This window comes from Xenopus laevis, chromosome 3L (genome assembly GCF_017654675.1).
Source record: "Xenopus laevis strain J_2021 chromosome 3L, Xenopus_laevis_v10.1, whole genome shotgun sequence".
In the NCBI taxonomy this organism is placed as follows: domain Eukaryota; kingdom Metazoa; phylum Chordata; class Amphibia; order Anura; family Pipidae; genus Xenopus; species Xenopus laevis.
The window spans coordinates 133,506,885-133,524,036 of record NC_054375.1 but is presented as its reverse complement, the minus strand read 5'-3'; the positions used below and the strand labels follow the sequence as shown (position 1 = coordinate 133,524,036).

The window sequence follows — 17,152 nt, the reverse complement described above, 5'->3', positions numbered from 1 at the left end:
AGTGTTGACCACTCCCTGTTTTTAAACCACACCCACTTTAAACCACACCCATGTTACCACAAGACCATATCCGCATTAATATGTGGTAGCACGCCAAAAAACCAAATGGTTGGTGCTCACTGCAGGGATATCACTTATCATTCATATGTGAAAAAAGTTGTCATATTAAGACATACCCTTAAATCCATATACCTCCTCATTCCCTGTGGATAACACAGTATCCCCAGTACCAGGCTTATGTTCCACAGGCAGAGTATGTCACACACAGGCAGAGAAAGGCACACACACAGGCAGAGAAGGGCGCACACACAGGCAGAGAAAGGCACACACACAGGCAGAGAAGGGCACACACACAGACAGAGAAGGGCACACACACAGGCAGAGAAAGGCACACACACAGGCAGAGAAAGGCACACACACAGGCAGAGAAGGGCACACACACAGACAGAGAAGGGCACACACACAGGCAGAGAAAGGCACACACACAGGCAGAGAAAGGCACACACACAGACAGAGAAGGGCACACACACAGGCAGAGAAAGGCACACACACAAGCAGAGAAGGGCACACACACAGGCAGAGAAGGGCACACACACAGACAGAGAAGGGCACACACACAGGCAGAGAAAGGCGCACACACAGGCAGAGAAGGGCACACACACAGGCAGAGAAGGGCACACACACAGGCAGAGAAAGGAACACACACAGGCAGAGAAAGGCACACACACAGGCAGAGAAGGGCACACACACAGGCAGAGAAGGGAACACACACAGGCAGAGAAAGGCACACACACAGGTAGAGAAGGGCACACACACAGGCAGAGAAAGGCACACACACAGGCAGAGAAGGGCACACACAGGCAGAGTATGTCACACACAGGCACTGGATTCCATGGGCTTGAGATCAGGTTTCAGGGAACCATGACATTGAAATAGGGATGCTAGGAATTGTGGTCTTGAGCACAGGACCTCTGGAATCACGGCTTTGATGAAAGGATACTGGAGATCATGACCTTGAGAACTGAATGTTATGAATCGTGACCTTGAGTTGCGGATGCTGAAGCAATAGCCTTGATCACAGGACTCAAGGAACTATAAACTCATATACAGAGTGCTAAGAATCGTGGCCTCCTTGAGTTGAGGATACTGGAAAGTGGAAACCATGGCCTTGATCACAGAATGCAGGGAACCATAACCTTGTATACAGGATGCTGAGAATCATGGTCTACTTCAGTTGAGGATACGGAAAACCATGGTATTGCATATAGGACACATGGAATCATGGTCTTGAGGATAGAATTTTGTAAATTATGGCCTCGAGTACTGGAAACCTGAAATCGAGATCTTGAGAAGATGATGCTTAGAATTGTGAACTTGAGGACAGGATTTTGGGAATCATAACCTTAAGGAGAGGATACTGGAAACCATGACCATGACAAAGGGGCACTCGAAATTATGGCAACAACTAGTCAAGAGAGGCCATTTTACAGAAACATGATAAGAACCATGACAAAAATAGATGAATTTTGCCCAAAGGGCTTGGTACAATGGAATGCATTGTATGGTTGAATCAGATTGTTAGCAGCTCAGACACAGACTACATAAAGAGCTGATATGTTGCTGTTATTTCCAGTGTGGAGGGTTTAGACTGGCTATTTGTGCAATATACATAGTGTGCAGATGAGAAGTATTTGCAGAACACTCCATAAACCTGAGTGGCCTCTTGCCTAATATTAAAGTGGGCTCTTGAGATAATAATTTCAGAAGAAATTGGATATGTACCTGGTGGGGGAGGCAGCAGAATGACACAGTAAGGGAAAGTGTCCTGTGCATGGTATTAGCAGGTATTAGCAGGGGATAGAGGAAGTCTAAGGGTAATGAGGGAGCTATCTGATTGGACTCTTTGGCAGGTATTGACTATGCAGCAGCAGACACATTGTAGTGTGTGCACTTCAGGTGTGTAAGCATTACACTCATAAGCGTTGACTCAGCCCAGTGTAAGCATTGGGACACTTCTGGGAAAGCCTTTCTACATCATTAACCCCCACCCCAAATATATAGAGCCAACACCTCAGAGATCCTACTCACTACACTACAGAGATGGAAGGGACACGCCTGATCTGGCTACTTACCCTGTGTGCAGCTGCAGGTAAGGATCCATCAGTACAGATTTGTATATTGTCCACCCAGTGCTCCTCCAGCTTTTGTTTGAGACTGATATCCCCCAGCATACCCAGACAGGTAAAAGTATAAACTTAATTTCATGACCATGGGTTAGATAGACGTCCTATGGCAAAGGTCTGTTACTAGTTTGCCTACGCTGGATCTGCTTCTCTACAGCAGAGTTTGGAAACCTTTGGCCCTCAGTCTGTTATTGAACTACAATTCCCAAAATTCTACCCAAAACCAATGGTTGAGAATCACAATTAAGCAATATCGGTTGTGCACCCTTGCACAGAATCTGATTTAGTCTTAGTTCATCATAGATCTTAATTGCTCTTTGTAGTAGTGCTTTCTTTCTATTTGATTTTTGACCAGAGTCCCCATTTTAGATGCTGTTAAATAGGGTACTTAATCTTACTGGGGCAAACACTACCTTTTAGTTCTTAAAGGAACAGTAAAGTAAAGGTAAAAAAGTAATTAGAATATAATGTACTGTTGCTTTGCACTGGTAAAAGTTATGTTTATTGTTTTAGAAAGACTGCTCTAGTTTATGTAAATAGGCTACTGTGTAGCCATGGGGGCAGCCATTCAGGATATAAAGGAGAAAAGGCACAGGTTACTTAGCAGATAACAGATAAGCCCTGTTATAGAATACAGTTGGATTCTACAGATTGTATCTGGCAGGCCCGGACTGGCAATCTGTGGGTTCTGGCAAATGCCAGAGGGGCTGCTATAAGGTGCCATAGAAAGTCAATATTTAGTGGGCTGGTGGGGCTGTTTGGGCCTCTATGTGGGCTGATTGGGCCTCTGTGTACCTGAAATGGCAGGGCCTATTTTAATTCTCAGTCCGGACCTGGTATCTGGTATCTGCTATGTAACCTGTGCTGCCCCCATGGCTACACAACAGCTTGTTTATTTAAAACTATAGTAGTTTTTCTAAAGAAAACACCACCTGTTGTACCAGTGCAGGGCAACAGTACATTGTATTGTCATTCCTTTAAAACACTTTGTTTGGTGTTACTGTTCCTTTAACCTCTGTTAAAGAGATACTGACACCTGAAATTAATTTTTTTTACATCTATTATAATATTGGCTTTGCAAGCTACTTCTAACTTTGCCATAAAGTATTTGCATGATGCTTTTACATTACCTGTCTGATCCCCCATGTTCCTGTATGAGGGGGGCTGCCATATTTGTGCAGCAGGAGTCCGTTAGCATTAGAAACTGTAACTAACAGGCTGAGATGGGACAGTCAGGTTGGCAAAGTCAGAGTGTCAGAGAGTCAGGCTTAGGAACTTCAACTAACAATTATGTACAAAAACAAACCTTTCAGCAAAAAATGATCAACATGACCTATAGGTAACATTTAATGTACATTCATATGCTAAAATTCATTTTTTAGTGTCAGTATCACTTTAAGTGCTCAACAATTAGATGTAATCAGTAGGTGTAATCGGAGTCATACAGACCTAGAGAAGGGGTGATGTGAAATGTCTGGGGCCCATCATGAAATCATCTGGTACCATGGCCAGTCTGACCCTAAGTTATCTAAACTTACTTTTCATCAATCTGGAAGCATCTATTACTGGATATAAATTGATATTCTGGCAAGTTGTGTAATGTGAGTCTTTGTTTCCTCTCCAGTTCTGTCTGGGAAGATCCCAGTAAAGGACGACTGCGCCCTGGGCCCGGAGTTCTGGTGTCAGGACCTGATGACAGCAGCTCAATGTGGAGCCGTGGATCACTGCAAGCAAACTGCCTGGTTAGGAATAGTAAGTGCACTGGCAACTGTCCTCATGATCCTCTGATAGCACTCAATGCAGGTTACTGGCCTTTAAAGCAAGACTGTTTCTATAAAGGAAGCAGAACCTGCAACTGCTGGGTTTCCAGTGGGGCACTAACTGTCAAAGGGGTGGTTCACCTTTAAGTAAACTTTTAGTATTTCATAGAGCAGCCAATTACAAGCAACTTTTAATTAAGTCTTCATTATTTATTTATCATTTTTTAATTATTTGCCTTCTTCTTCTGACTCTTCCCAGCTTTCAAATGGGGGTCACTGACCCCATCTAAAAACAAATGCTCTGTAAGGCTACAAATGTATTGTTATTACTAGTTTTTGTTACTCACCTTTCTATTCAGGCCTCTCCTATACATATTCCAGTCTCTTATTCGTATCAATGCATGGTTGCTTGAGCAATTTGGACCGTAGCAACCGGTCTCTCAAATTAGAGAGCCGCTGAATAAAAAACAAAATAACTCAAAAACCACAAATAATAAAAAAAGAAGACCAGTTGCATATTGTTTCAGACTATCCCTCTCTATGTCATAATAAAAGTTAACTTAAAGGTTGACCCCCTTTAAGCCGTTAAATACATGTTTATGAAGAAAGTTTTTCTCCTAAAATTTAAGGAGGGTCATAAATGACTGCAGTTAGAAATCACGCTCATATTTCACATGCCAGGGGCTTATTCAGTATGGGCTGGGGAGAAGCAATTTGGATCAAATACAGTCAATAGGATTTGGAGTGATCCTGGGATTATCTGCTCCTCCTGGCACCCGTATCCCATGGACTGTGACTCCTGCGCCTTTTCTAGATTTCATTCTGCAGGATCTCATGAGTAACCGGGTAACATATGCTGGAAAAGAATTGCTATGGGCAAGCAACACTTACGCAAAAAGTGTAACATTGCCCTTTGTAATAACTGGAATTGTTTGTTCACTGGTTCTGCTGCTTTTGTTTATCCCAAGCTGTCTCTCCCAAATCCCATAGGATGTGCTGTGCGTGCAGTGTAAGCAGATTGTGAACATCTTGCTGGACATGGTGAAGGCATCACCCATCCAGGTAATTGGTGATTCTAATGGCTGGGAAAGACACACAACACTCATAAATTGATTGTGTGTGTGTGTCTGTGTGCATGCATGTGTACATGTGTGTGTGTGTGTGTTTGTGTATAGAATTCCATCTTCTGACCCAACACTGTCTCTGCAGGACACCATAAAGAAATTCCTGCACAAGCAGTGTTCCCATCTCCCTGTGGTGCCTCTCATTGCTCAGTGCAACTTGCTGGTGGATCAGTATGAGTCTATGATGGTCACTGTATTGGAAAAACAAGTGGTAAGTAGAAGCTTCCCGGTCATTCTCCTTCTCCATGGACTTGGCCCAGATTAGTAGCAGAAGGGGTAGGTACAGTATATCAGGTGGGCCTCTGAAAGGGCAGATCTCACACACCCACGGACAAGCTGACTTCCAGGAATTCTTCTTAACTAATTGGGGGGGGGGGGTTAAGCTAAACCTCACAATAAGTCTATATCACACATCAGTCTGCTTTTATCTTCATTTCTAAACAATCCCAGCAGCCTCCTACCTACATGCTGGGGAAACAGCCACCAACAATATATCTGGTCACTATAGTCCAGGAGCTGGAACAGACTTTCACACTGAAGAAGTTAAGGGGATACTGTCAAGGGAAAACATGTTTTTTTTAAAACGCATCAGTTAATAGTGCTGCTCTAGCAGAATTCTGCACTGAAATCCATTTTTCAAACGAGCAAACATGACATGCGGCTAGACATATTGTCAGTTTCCCAAGTGCCCCCAGTCATGTGACTTGTGCTCTGATAAACTTCAGTCACTCTTTACTGCTGCACTGCAAGTTGGAGTGATATCACCCCTCCCTTTCCTCCCAGCAGCCTAACAACAGAAGAACAATGGGAAGGTAACCAGATAACAGCTCCCTAACACAAGATAACAGCTGCCTGGTAGATCTAAGAACAGCACTTAATAGTAAAATCCAGGTCCCACTGAGACACATTCAGTTACATTGAGTAGGAGAAACAACTGCCAGAAAGCAGTTCTGGCTCTTTCTGAAAGCACATGACCAGGCAAAATGACCTGAGATGGCGCCTACACACCAATATTATAACAAACAAATACACTTGTTGGGTTAGGAATAAAAATGTATATTGTAGAGTGAATTATTTGCAGTGTAAACAGTGTAATTTACAAATAAAAACTACACCATAAAAATCAAAACAGAATCCCTTTAACATTTAGTATCTTATAGAATGACTCATTCTAAGCAATTCTTCAATTGGTCTTCATTTTTTCTTTTTTATATTTTTTTTAATTACTTGCCTTTTTCTACTGACTCTTTCCAGCTTTCTAATGGGGGTCACATACCTCTGTAAGGCTGCAAATGTATCATTATTGCTACTTTGTATTACTCATCTTTCTATTCAGGCCTCTCCTATTCATATTCCAGTCTCTTATTCAAATCACTGCATGGTTGTTAGGGTCATTTTGACCATAGCAACCAGTTTGCTGAAATTGTAAACTCGAGAGCTGCTGAATAAAAAGCTAAATAACTATAAAAACACAAAAAATGAAGACCAATTGCAAATTGTCTCAAAATATCACTCTCTACATCATATTAAAAGTGAACAACCCCTTCAAAAACCCACTACACACCTCTGCCCCACAAGGACCTTAATGAGTGCATGTAATTGCCGTTCTTTGCCTTACAGAACCCTGACACTCTGTGTTCCACCCTGAGACTTTGCCAATCTGACCAAGAAGAATTCTGGAATAATGAGCTGCAACCAGAAATGATCCTTGAAAAAATATTCCCTTTAATTCAGGAGCATTTGTACAACGCACATGAAAAAGCAACGCAGGTAAATGAGCTGTTCTTTTATCTTTTGCTATCATCCCTGGGCTGGGAATACAAGGGCCCGTCAGTTCTGTACCTGCGCTGTCACTTCATGTTTCTGATTCGCTAAGGAGGGGCCACACTTATCATCTGTCACAAAGAATTGTATGTCTTGATTTTAGTGGCACCACTAGGATACGCAGGTGTGGGATCTGTTATCCAGAAACCCAATATCCATAAAGCTCAGAATTATGGGAAGGCCAGATTCAATTTTAAACAAATAATTTACATTTTAAATAATGATGTCTTTTTTTCTCTGTAATAATAAAACAGTACCTTGCTCATTTAGGGGCAAATTTACTTAAGGTTGAATATCGAGGGTTAATTAACCCTCGATATTCGACTGTTGAAGTTAAATCCTTTGACTTCGTATATCGAAGTCGCAGGATTTAGCGATATTCGTTCGATCGAATGATTCTAAGGATTTTAATCCATCGATCGAACGATTTTTTTTTTCAACCAAAAAATACTTAGAAAGCCTATGGGGACCTTCCCCTTTGACTTTGGTAGGTTTTAGGTGGCGACTTCGATGGTCTAAGTAGCCAAAAAAAACATTCGAAATTCGAAGTTTTTTTTATTCATTCCTTCACCCTTAATGTTTATATGATTTATTAGCAGAAAGTATGGTGATGCAAATTACAGAAAGATCCCTTATCCAGAAAAACCCAGGTCCTGAGCATTCTGGATAACAGGTCCCGTACCTGTACAATTTTAAAGTATAGAAAAGGTCACAAAGGGAGGGCAAATATAAATAAATAATGCATAAATAAGCGTAAATATACAGAGATTAAGGGGCAGATTTACTAAGGGTCGAATTTCGAAGTTAAATAAACTTCAAAATTCGACCCTCGAATTGAAATCCTTCGACTTCGAATATCGAAGTCGAAGGATTTTTAGCGTATTCGATCGATCGATTCGAACGATTTTTAGTGATCGATCGAAGGATTTCTATTCGACCAAAAAAAAACTTAGAAAGTACTGTGGAAGGTCCCCATAGGCTAACATTGCACTTTGGTAGCTTTAATTTGGGGAAGTATGAAGTCGAAGTTTTATTTGAAGAGACAGTTCGATTCTCGAATGGTCAAATAGTCGAACGATTTTTATTTCGAATCATTTGAATCGAAGTCGAAGGTCGTAGTAGCCTATTCGATGGTCGAAGTACCCAAAAGAATTACGGAATTCGAATTTTTTAACTTCGAAAATTCACTCGAGCTTAGAAAATCTGCCCCTAAGTGGCGTGTTATAAGAGACACAGTAGAAAGAAAGTCCCTGTCCTGACAGGCTTACGCCTTTAAGTTAACTTTCAGTATGTTATAGAATGGCTAATGCTAAGCAACTTTTCCATTGGCCTTTATTTTTCCTTTTTTATAGTATTTTAATTACTTACCTTCATCTTCGGACTGTTTCCAGCTTTCAAGTGGGAGTCACTGACCCCATCTAAAAACAAATGCTCTGTAAGGCTACACAGTTATAGCTATTGCTGCTTTAGATTACTCTTGCTTCCATTCATGGCCTCTCCTATTCATATTCCAGTCTCTTGTTCAAATCGAGGCATGGTTGCTAGGCAATGTGGACCCTAGCAACTGCTAAAATTGCAACCTGGAGAGTTGTTGAATAAAAAAAGCTGTAAAAAGTCAAAAAGCAGAAATAACAAAAAATGAAAACCAATGGCAAATGGTCTCAGAATATCCCTCTCTACATCATACTAAAAGTTATCTCAAAGGTGAACAACCCCTTTCATGTGTATGTAACTATGGTTGTGCCATGGATGTGTTTCAATATCATCTGTCATTACAGGGTGATGGTGAGGATTTGCCAATACCAAAGCCCATGTGCTGGATGTGCAAGTCGTTTATCAGCCAATTAGAGAAAGTCATCCCAAAGGTAAGTAACTAAAAGCTCATCCACCTCAAACGTATTCAGTATTTTCTCTCTGCCTCTAATATCTTTCCCTGTTATACCCCATGCTGTGAAATGGCCTCTGGCAGGTTTTCTTGGTACAATGAGCTATTGCACATGGGCACATAACTAGTTGCTATGGATGTTCAAGGGAAGCAACCTGTGATCCCATTGTCTCCCAGTCTGGCTGGCCACAAGCTTCTATAGACCCTCCATTATTTCTGCTAGAGTAATCCTGTTTACATGAAAGGATTGTGTTTTAGCTACCCAGGAGGCATGGAATTGAATCAGTTTAGAAGTATCTATACATTGCAGTCTCCATAAACTCCCGTAAAACAGCATAGGTATTGTCTACGAAGCACAATTCTGCCTGGAAATATAAGGGTATAATGGGCCATTGATCTGTATGTGTGACACTGCTGTTAAATGTAAATCTTCTGTATAATCCAGATTATATTATTTGCAGTTGCTCTTCATTTTAATTCATTCTAATAGTTGTTCGGGTACAAATGTTTTTCCTTTTGAAGCATTTAGCTGACTTTCCTTTTGATGCCTACAGACAGTCATTGCCAAAGCAGCCTCTCAACTGTGCCGGATCCTTCCAGCGAAGGTAGCAGGTGTCTGCCAGTGTTTGGTGGAGAAATACACAGTTATTTTACTGGATATAGTGCTGGAGAAACTGGGGCCACAGCTGCTGTGCAAATTGCTGTTCATGTGTGCCACGGATGAGAACTGCGAGGCAGGTAAGAGGCGCCTAAAGGTTAAATCACTACTAATTAAGGGTCAGGGCACACAGGCAGATTCAGGCAGATTAGTTGCCGGCGTCAATTCTACTCTTCTTCGGGGTGACTAATCTCCCCGAACTGCCTCCCATGCATTCCTGCCAGCTGAAATGTAAATCGCCGGCGGGATGGCACTCAGAGCGATTCGTTTTCCAGAAGTTGCCCGAAGCTTCCACGTCAGGCAACTTTGGGCTACTTCGGAAAACGAATCGCTGCAATGATTTACATTTCAGCCAGCGGGAAGGCAGGCGAGGCAGTTCGGGGAGATTAGTCTCCCCGAAGAAGAGGAGATTTGTCGCCGGGCGACTAATCTCCTCGAATCTGCCTGTGTGCCCTGACCCTAAGGGACTGGTAACAACAGAAAAAAAAGGGTTTTAATCTCTTTACTTTAAATATAGTTCACTTTATTATTATGAGTTTGTTTTGAAAGCTCTGCTACAGTTTCTATCCACAGACATGACAACTCACCCCAATGTTTAGGAAGTCCCCCTGATTTATCCCCTTTCACTTTACCTGCAGTAACAGACCAGTCACCCACTCCCACCATCAGAATTTTTACCATAATTTTACATATCCACGACATTGAAAAACATTCAAATGCACCCTAAATTCTCAGAAATGGGTAGAGCGGGGAGCATGGTTAGGGGTGAGGCTTGGACAAGATTGGGGCATGTCTGAGGGCAGAACAGGTGTGAATTGACACAACAGGGACATGGATAAGACACACCTGGTTTATAGTACCATCAAGTTGACATCTCTGTGTCCAAAATTGAGTGAGCTAACCATCTGGTGACTAGGGACCGGCTTATCGTAAAATACTTGTAGGGACCCATAGGATTAAGTCCCCAGTCAGTAGCCTATACCTTGTGCTCCTCACTGGACCAAGGGTAGTTTACCAGTTCCTGACTCTCTAGTATATAAAAAAAAGAGGGGAACTTGGTCTTTATGAAATCCAACATAGTAGGTGGAGGATCTGCCTGATATGAATTCAGTTCTCAGTATCAGAAGAGAATAGGTCGGACCCTAAGGTAACCATTCATTGAGAAGTAGGGGACATCAGGGACCCTGTGAATGGCGTTAACAAGTGACAAATTAGCATCCTATCACAGTACTCCCCAGGGGTGTAAGGTCAAGTAATTAGTAAGGGCAGAGACACCCACTGCAATTCGGGGAGATTAGTCGCCCGGCGACATATCTTCTCTTCTTCTGGGTGACGAATCTCCCCAAACTGCCTCCCCTTTCAGCTGAGTGAGCAGATCCAAACCGTAATCCAATCAGGCAGGCATTCAAAGAACCAGTCCTCCACACAGACGTGTAAAAGAATTATCAGTTTATTCGGTGCTCATGGCATAGCCCTGAACGTTTCGTTTCTTCACAGACACTTAATCATCGGCCAAGAAGATTCGAAACGCGTAAGGCTATGCCATGAGCACAGAATAAACCGATAATTCTTTTACATGTGTGTGGAGGACTGGTCCTTTGAGTGCCTGCCTGATTGTATTACTGTCAGGATAGATAATAGTCACAGTACAGCAGAATTATTTAGTTAAGCAACAACACCTTTTCTCTATACACTTTCAGTGAGAGCTCAGATGAGAGGGTCGCAATGTCACAATGCTTTTCCGTTGGTAAAAAAGGAATTTTGTGGAACGCCCTTCTACCTCGTACTCATACACAGCATTTTGTGAAGATCTTGAGCATTCTGGGGGAAATAGGAAACACTTGGAGGGCCACATCCATTCCTTGGGCTTCCCATTGGACACCCTGCTTATAAAATAAGACAGTTGGGTAACAAATCGTAATTTCAAAAAACTGATTGGACACACAAGCTTTAAATGTAAACAAAACATCTGTGGTTCTTTTAACGAAGAATTAAACCCTGCTTTACATACATTAATAGAGTCCCTAACTGACCACCAACCTCCCCAATCAATCCTCCAGATATCCAAGAAAGACCTCGATCTCCCACACACAGAAAGGTATTTTGCTGTACTTAAATAGTAGCTTATTTTGCTGAAATCCCACCTATAGTGTAAGTTAATATCAATGGCTGAGAGTTAATCTCTGGGTGATGGTGGGAAGACAGGTAATTCCCAGCTGGTGCTTTTCTGTTTCAGATTTACCAGTGATACCAGTTCTGGATATTGATTTTGCCTGTGACACATGCCTGGCTGTTACCTCTGCCATCAAACCCACCATAAAGCAGAACATGACCCAGGCAGAGGTAGAGGCTGCAGTTCTGAAAGCCCATGGAGAGCCTGGCATGGCATGGAAAGAGGTGAGACTGGCAGACAGTGTACAGAAATGAGAGAAAAAAACTTTTAGGGACTAATGACACTAAGCTCTGCAATAAAAACAGGCGCAAATCATTCTTCATTGGGATTTGGCTTATTTCTAAAGCCAAAGCTGGACAATCACTAACTCAATTGCGGGACCCAGCTACATTCATAAAAGATTTATCTAAACACTGTGCATTCAAGCTTGATAGAAGTGCCCCACTTGTGAACAAACCAATTATGTATTTTATATTGTCCAGTACTTTCTTGAAGTGCTGGAATAAGCCAAATCCTGGATACTGTGCTTCCCTAGTTGGGCCCAACCCTGGATATGTTCATATGTGCGTTGGACTGTTGGCTGTGGGGTTGGGTTCTTTTTACCGTTTTTAGTACTGTTTGACATAAATGTTATTTCTGTTATTAAATATGCACCTATGTAACATGAATTCATTTTGGCCCCAGTTCCATCTGTGTACAGGAGGGGTGCCCAAAAGGTAGATCAGGATCTACCAGTAGACCTTTAGCTGGTGAGCAGTTGATCCGTCAACAGCTTGTCTAAATCACCCTCCTGTTTCATGCTTTTCATTCAGATATTTATTATGTTAAGCAGAGCAGGGCCAGGCAAGCCAGGCGCCCTAGGCAACTTGTCTGGGCCTGGCGCAGACGAATTGGTGCTTGAGGGCTTATCGCCACATGCACGAAATGGAGCGCTTTAGTGCACGCAATTCACAAAAACTGTTCGCACTCATGCGCGCATGCACAGAAACGGAGCGTGCACATGCGCATGTGAGCAAAAGATGAAGAAAATGCAGCGGCAGCCGGGGAGAGAGGGGACCGGACACGGGGTAGGCGACAAAGAAGGTACGTGCATGGCACCCCCTCAGCTTTGCACCCTAGGCACGTGCCTACTCTGCCTACTCCTAGTTCTGGCCCTGATGTTAATGTTACATGAGGAATAGTTGTTTGTTAAAGTAGAAGGAAAGGTAAAATACAAATACAGTTATATATATTGCCGCTTGAGTTAAGAGCTACTTGAAGAGATACTAGAAATGTTGACCCTACATGATTTCCCCTTTAGCTGTATTCAGAGAGCGATGTCAAAAATATTGTAAAGTGCATATAAAATAGAAGACATCCCTCTGCCGATCCAAATCTGCTATATAAGGGCTAGCACATGCACAAAATCAATCATCAAGCCCTGCGCATGTACAAACAGTTGCAGTATATCCCCCAGACAAATGAGGCAAATGTTTGGGAGCTTTGAAAGCAGGGCCAAAACTAGGGGTAGGCAGAGTAGGCACGTGCCTAGGGCGCAAAGCTGAGGGGGCGCCAGGCACATACCTTCTCTGTCGCCTACCCCTTCGTCTCTCCCCAACTGCCGCTGGTGTCTTGCGCATAAATGCTCTTCTGCGCATGTGCGCACACATTTCGCGCATGCACGCGGGAGCGAAATTTCGCGCATGCGCGCTGGAGCGAAACTTCATGCATGCACAGTCGAGCGCGCACAGAGCCAGCGCCGTGGCCCACCAGGTTGCCTAGGGCGCCTGGCCGGGTTGACCCGGCTCTGGTTGAAAGCATGACGCGAGGGGTCATGGGGAGGAATACATTTTGCACATGCGCACTTTCAGAACATAGGCACAGGATGTGACATCACCAAAATGCCGGCCGCAAAGTCCGCAACGGAGATTTACTTATTTTTCTCAGTACAAGAAATCCACAGCAAATTGGGTAATTAAAGTATGGTGTTTCAGGAGGGGGGCATGCAACTAACAGTTTAGAACAGCTATTAAAAATTACCTTTGCTTCTCCTTTAAATATAGCAATAAAAATGATCTCATAAATCAATATAATATTTCAGTAATATTTTCCATGGAACAGAATGCTACCAAAGCTTTTATGGATATAGATCATAATGGGACAACATCACTAAAAGTACTCGCATTAGTAAAGTATGGGCACTTGTGGTGTACAGGATTAACTCACTGTATAATTAAATCTGTTCTGCTCCCTCAGATCCAGACTTTCCTTAAGAACCATCACACAGAATTGTCTCTCCTCCTGCACAAGCAGTGGGACCACAGGATGACGTGCCAGGTACTGACAAACAAGGATTGTTCTGCTCAGCTCAAGATATAGTAAAAGTCCAAACACCCCTACAATGGTGGTTAAAAGTACATGGATGAAAGCTCCTTGCTACTGGGAGTAGCAGTTCAGCAACTGAAAGAGACACTGGATTTCTAGAACAGACTGGAAGCAGATTAATTGCAGAATATATCATTGAATGGGGAAGAGCTGCTACAATGTGATCATCCCTCCTGCCCATTCTTATTTATTTGTGTCCCACAATCAGAATCTTCTATGTGCAATTTGCAAGTAGCAATATAAGTGAAATAAAATGAATTCTGGCTGTGAGAGTGATGCACCCTGCCCTGTACCAACAGACTTCTATTTCCTTCTCTCTCAGGCACTGGGAGCTTGTCCTGTTCCTGCTAATGCAGCCGCACAGCATTCTGGGTGTACCGTGGGACCCTCTTATTGGTGTCAAAACCTGGAAACGGCTAAAGACTGTGGGGTGAGTAAAAAAAATGTTTTTGGGGGGGGCATTAAAGGATTAAGTAGAGGAGATTATTGAAGCACCTACAATTACTTAAAGGGGTGGTTCATCTTTAAATTGACTTTTAGTAGGTTATAGAATGGCTAATTCTAAGAAACATTTCAGTTGGTCTTCATTATTTATATTTTATAGTTTTTAAATTGTTTGCTTTCTTCTCCTGACTCTTTCCAGCTTTCAAACGGGGGTCACTGACCCCCCCAGCTACCGACAAATGCTCCGTAAAGCTACAAATGTATTGTTATGGTTACTTTTCATTATGCATCTTTCTATTTCCTCATCTATTCATATCCCAGTCTCTTATTCAAATGCAGAAGTGGTTGCTAGGTTAATTTGGACCCTAGTAACCACAGTGTTGATACTGCAAACTAGAGCTGCTGAATAAAAATCGAAATAACTCAACAACCACAAATAATAAAAACACTTATGAATTGTTTCAGAATTTCCCTCTCTACATCATACTAAAATTTAACTCTAAGGTGAACAAGTCATACCATGGGCTGCTTCTTTGTGATTTAACATTGAGCTACAGTCTCATGGGGTAAATGGGTTATTTCCCTGGGCTGTGACATTTTTTTTTTCCAGCTTTGCTTGTCATTTAATCAGAACAAAGAGCAGTGATGCATGATGTAAATACTAATCTGTATCTTTATTTTTCCAGGCCGTCAGTCACTGTTTGACCCATGTGTGGCACTAAAGTTTTCTTCTGGATTTCTGTTCCCTAACCCCCCCACCCCCAGTCTTCCAGCTATCAAGCTTCTTTTTACATGAATAAATATATGTATCATTAGAAGTCATCTGTCGTGTCTTGTGTACAAGCATTAACCTCTCTATGTACCTATACAAAACCTCCCATGGCTATAGGTAACTATGCACAGCCTGCAAGTCTGACCTATGAGCCGACAGCCAAGCTGAATGATACCATACAGGGGGCCACACTATCGCCACCTTTTGTTCCATTTATGAGGGCTGACAGTGGTTCCTGACAATTTTTTTTTCTAATTTTGGTTCTGTACATTACCACAATGAATTTTAAATGAAACAACTCAGATGCAGTTGAACTGCAGACTTTAATTCAGTGGGTTGAACAAAAAGATTGCATAAAAATGTGAGGAACTCAAGCCTTTTTTTTTTTTTTTAAACGCAATCACTTCATTTCAGGGGCTCAATTGACTCAAAGGGCAGGACTAGACGAAGCGCGTAGACCAGACACGTCGCAATGCGACTAAACGCATGCGTCGTGTCGGATGTTTTACAGAAAACGGAAGTGAAGGAGAAATCACAGGAAACAACTACATTGATCCAACTGTCGGATGAAAACGCATGTTTCCTGCGATTTCTCCTTCTATGGCCCTTTATCAGGCTTGATAAAGGACCATGGAAGCCCAAAACATTGCCTTGGCACTTTAAGTAAAGATTCACTTTTTCAAATTACCGGAGTGCTGCTTTTGTTTATCTGCATCTATTTGCCCTGGCAGAAGGTACAGCGTGCACCTGGGGCTACAAAAAGCCGTTTTCCACTCTTGAAGCACACATGAATTGAATCGATTGCAATGAAACAGATAAAATCCCTGGAGTTGATTTGAGGGGGGGGGGCTTCTATGTGGAAGATTACCAACATGCGGTCAAAAGAGCTTTCCATGCAGGTGAAACAAGCCTTCCTTAAGCTGTAAAAACAGAAAAAACCCATCTGAGAAATTGCTACAATATTAGGAGTGGCAAAATCTATGGTTTGGTACATCCTGAGAAATCACTGGTGAACTCAGCAACGCAAAAAGACCTGGACAGAAGACAAGAGTGGTGGATGATCTCAGAATCATTTCCATGGGGAAGAGAAACCCTTCACAACAGCCAAACAAGTGAACAACACTCTCCAGGAGGTCGGCGTATCCATATCCAAGTCTACCATATAGAGAAGACTGCATGAAAGTAAATACAGAGGCTGCACTGCAAGGTACAAGCCACTCATAAGCATCAAGAATAGAAAGGCTAGATTGGACTTTGCTAAAACATCTAAAAAAGCCAACACAGTTCTGGAAAAACATTCTTTGGACAGATGAAACCAAGATCAACCTCTACCAGAATGATGGCAAGAAAAAGTATGGAGAAGGGGTGGAAGAGCTGATGATCCAAAGCATAGCACAGTTGTGTATAAAACATTTGGGAGGCAGTGTGATGGCTTGGGCTGCATGGCTGCCAGTGGCACTGGGACACTACTGTTTATCCATCATGTGACACAGGACAGAAGCACAAGAATGAATTCTGAGACACTGTCTGCTCAAATCCAGCTAAATGCAGTCACATTGATTGGGAGGTGTTTCATAATGACCCAAAACATACAGCCAAAGCAACCCAGGAGTTTATTAAAGCAAAGAAGTGGAATAGTCTTGAATGGCCAAGTCAGTCACATGATCTGAACCCAATTGAGCAGCATTTCACTTGTTGAAGACTAAACCTGGGACACAGTGGCGTAACTAGATGTTACTGGGCCCCACAGAAAAAAAAATTTCAGGCCCCCAAAATGTCTAGAAGTTGACTTGTTTTGCCAATATGTATTGAAATTGTATATGAATTTGGTCTCATGGGGCCCCTATAACTCCTGGGCCCCCCTGCGGACGCAGGGTCTGCTTCCTCTGTAGTTATGCCCCTGCTGGGACAGAAAGACCCACAAACAAACAGCAACTGAAAGCCGCTGCGGTAAAGGCCTGGCAG

General features: G+C 42.6%; 1 protein-coding gene across 1 annotated transcript; it reads left to right on the top strand.

Moving 5' to 3' along the window:
* The first annotated feature begins 1,861 nt into the window (after positions 1-1,861).
* On the top strand, positions 1,862-15,233 carry sftpb.L (surfactant, pulmonary-associated protein B L homeolog). The gene is given in 11 exon segments (NM_001096917.1): positions 1,862-2,149; positions 3,808-3,935; positions 4,934-5,005; positions 5,153-5,278; positions 6,688-6,837; positions 8,670-8,756; positions 9,331-9,514; positions 11,671-11,831; positions 13,843-13,923; positions 14,294-14,401; positions 15,102-15,233. Coding segments are annotated over 11 exon segments (1,182 nt in total). The 5' UTR covers positions 1,862-2,100; the 3' UTR covers positions 15,138-15,233.
* The last annotated feature ends 1,919 nt before the right edge of the window (positions 15,234-17,152 follow it).